At 66.6% G+C, this 2357-nt stretch overlaps 1 protein-coding gene across 1 annotated transcript in view; it reads left to right on the top strand.

Moving 5' to 3' along the window:
- The window catches only part of LOC102761967 (unconventional myosin-XVB-like), a 52809-nt gene that overhangs the window by 45236 nt on the left and 5216 nt on the right, over positions 1 to 2357 (top strand). The window contains 8 exon segments of the mRNA XM_015563305.1: positions 113 to 225; positions 449 to 508; positions 999 to 1074; positions 1206 to 1324; positions 1506 to 1624; positions 1696 to 1842; positions 1844 to 1932; positions 2060 to 2196. Coding sequence (XP_015418791.1) covers positions 113 to 225; positions 449 to 508; positions 999 to 1074; positions 1206 to 1324; positions 1506 to 1624; positions 1696 to 1842; positions 1844 to 1932; positions 2060 to 2196 — 860 coding nt within the window.

The following is a 2357-nucleotide window of genomic DNA, read 5'->3' as shown; positions in this document are numbered from 1 at the left end:
GGCGAGGGGTGGGCCTCCCAGGGGCTGGGGCGGCGAGGGCCTTCTCGCCCGGAGCCCGTCATTCTGGCTCTGGCCGCTCCTCACCCGGTGCTCCCGGCACCTCCTCTGCCAGGTTCTCTGGGGTCCATGGGAGATCAGGGGGTGAGCACCCAGCTACTCGTGCCCTCCGGCAGCGTGTGCTTCTCCTACACCAGTGCGCCCTGGAGGCTGTTCCTACGCAAGGAGGTGGGCATGAGGGCTGGGGAGGGGGTGGCAGGCTGTGCGGGAACCCGCTGGGGAACCCCAGTATCTGCTCCCCACACACAAACACGGGGATCTGCCGCCCACGACCACTTCGGGGGATTTTCTGTCTGGCCTGGAAGGCAGAGGCGGGGGTGGGGGGTGAAGGGGAGCGGGAAGGGCTGCGCAGGACGCCATGCCCACCCTCGCTCTCCATGCCCTCTTCCAGGTCTTCTACCCGCGGGAGAACTTCAGCCACCCCTACAACCTCGGGCTCCTCTGTGAGCAGGTGAGAGCGCACCCACCCCTGGGCGTTCCCCCCGGGGGAGGGCAGGATAACAGCCAGCACCTGTGGGGCACTTGTGCGGTTCCAGCCCCGCCCCCTCTCTGAAGCCCTCACACCCCTGTGAGTAGGGACCATTATTGGCCACGAGGATTAAGGGTCCTGTACACAGTGCCCAACAGGCTCCAGCACACAGTAGGTGCTCCTGGTGCTTGTTCCATGGCCGCCTCTGGATGCTCCCAGGACCGTGCCTGTCCCCTGATCTCCATAGCCTCCCCCAAGTTCTGCTTCAGGGAGGCTTACTTCCGCTGACCGAGGAGCAGCTGGCACTCGGGGAGGCAGGCAGAGCTCAGGGTGGTGGGGCCCTGGACTTGGAAGCCCCATGTTTCTCCTGCTCCATCTCCGCCCTTGGGCCCCCCAGCTTCTCAGTGTGTGAAGCTTTCGTGGGGGGCTCTGGCCTCGGGCCCTGGTGGTGACCACCTGGCTCTGCCCCCAGATCCTGAGGGACACCTTTTCTGAGTCCTGCACCCGGATCTCCCAGGACGAGCGGTGCAGAATGAAAGACCTGCTGGGTATGGTCCAGGGACCCTGGAGTCAGGGAGCTGGGGTGCTGGGGGCCGGGCCTGCGCGGAGGGAGAGAGCAGACTCTGGGGTTCGCTCTCTGGGGAGCCTCAGGACAGGCTGGGGCCGTCCCTGCCCGCAGGAGACCTGGAGGTGGGCCTGGACTCACTTGGCACCACTGAGGACAGTGTCAAGAAGCGCATTGTGGTGGCCGCTCGGGACAACTGGGCCAATTACTTCTCTCGCATCTTCCCGGTCTCGGTGAGTGAGGTGGGGGCAGGGCAGGGGTGACAGCACCCAGTCTGGACCCCGGCACACAGCCAGGGCCTTCTGCAGCAGGGATGGGAGTAGGGGGTGGGGTGGGGTGGGCCCCAGAGGAAACAAAGGCATCCTGGGTGTTGGAGGGGACCCAGCGGCCTTTCTGTGACCCCCTTCTGGGCAGGGCGAGAGTGGCAGCAACGTGCAGCTGCTGGGCGTGTCGCATCGGGGACTGAGACTGCTCAAGCTGGCCCGTGGGCCCGGCGTCGGCCTCCACCAGCTGAAGACTCTCTGCTCCTACAGGTGGGGCTGGGCTGGTAGGGGGCTGGAGGTGGCGAGGTGGCCCCCAGCTCATGCTCCCACCCTGTGCACAGCTTTGCTGAGGTGCTGGGCATAGAGTGCCGGGGAGGCTCCACCCTGGAGCTGACACTGAAGAGCGAGCAGTTGGTGCTGCACTCGGTCCGGGCAGGTGCCATCAAGGCCATGGTGGAGCTCTTCCTGAGTGAGCTCCAGAAGGCAAGCGCGAAGCTATATCACCGATGACCGCAGCCTCCTCAGCTTCCACCGCGGGGACCTCATCAAGCTGCTGCCGGCCATCGATCTGGAGCCAGGTCTCTCCAGGGGCCAGCAGGGCGCTGGCGAGGGAGGGTGGCATGGGGGGTGGACGGGGGCTTTGGGGAGACGACTCTGAGGACAGAGGGGCAGGTGGGTAAGACGCTGTCCCTGTGTGCCCTCCAGGCTGGCAGTTTGGCTCTGCCGGCGGCCGCTCTGGACTCTTTCCTGTGGACGTGGTGCAGCCGGCCGCTGCCCCGGACTTTTCCTTCTCGCTGCTGCGCGGAGAGCCAGGCCTGGCTCCGCGAGAGAGGGGGTTGGAGGTGAGGGAGTAGGAGTTGAGGAAGGAAAGGGCTCGATTGCCCCGGAGCAGTGAGGCTCGCCCGCCACCCTCTCCACCCTCTCCCAGCGCCTGCCTCACCCCTGCAGCTGGACTGTGAGCTCCCCGCGGGCGGGGCTGTGCTGTCCGCCCCTCGCGTGTCCC

The sequence above is a fragment of the Myotis davidii genome, unplaced genomic scaffold (assembly GCF_000327345.1).
Source record: "Myotis davidii unplaced genomic scaffold, ASM32734v1 scaffold539, whole genome shotgun sequence".
NCBI lineage: Eukaryota > Metazoa > Chordata > Mammalia > Chiroptera > Vespertilionidae > Myotis > Myotis davidii.
Note: the sequence above shows the minus strand (reverse complement) of the source record. Positions and strands in the feature narration are given on the sequence as shown.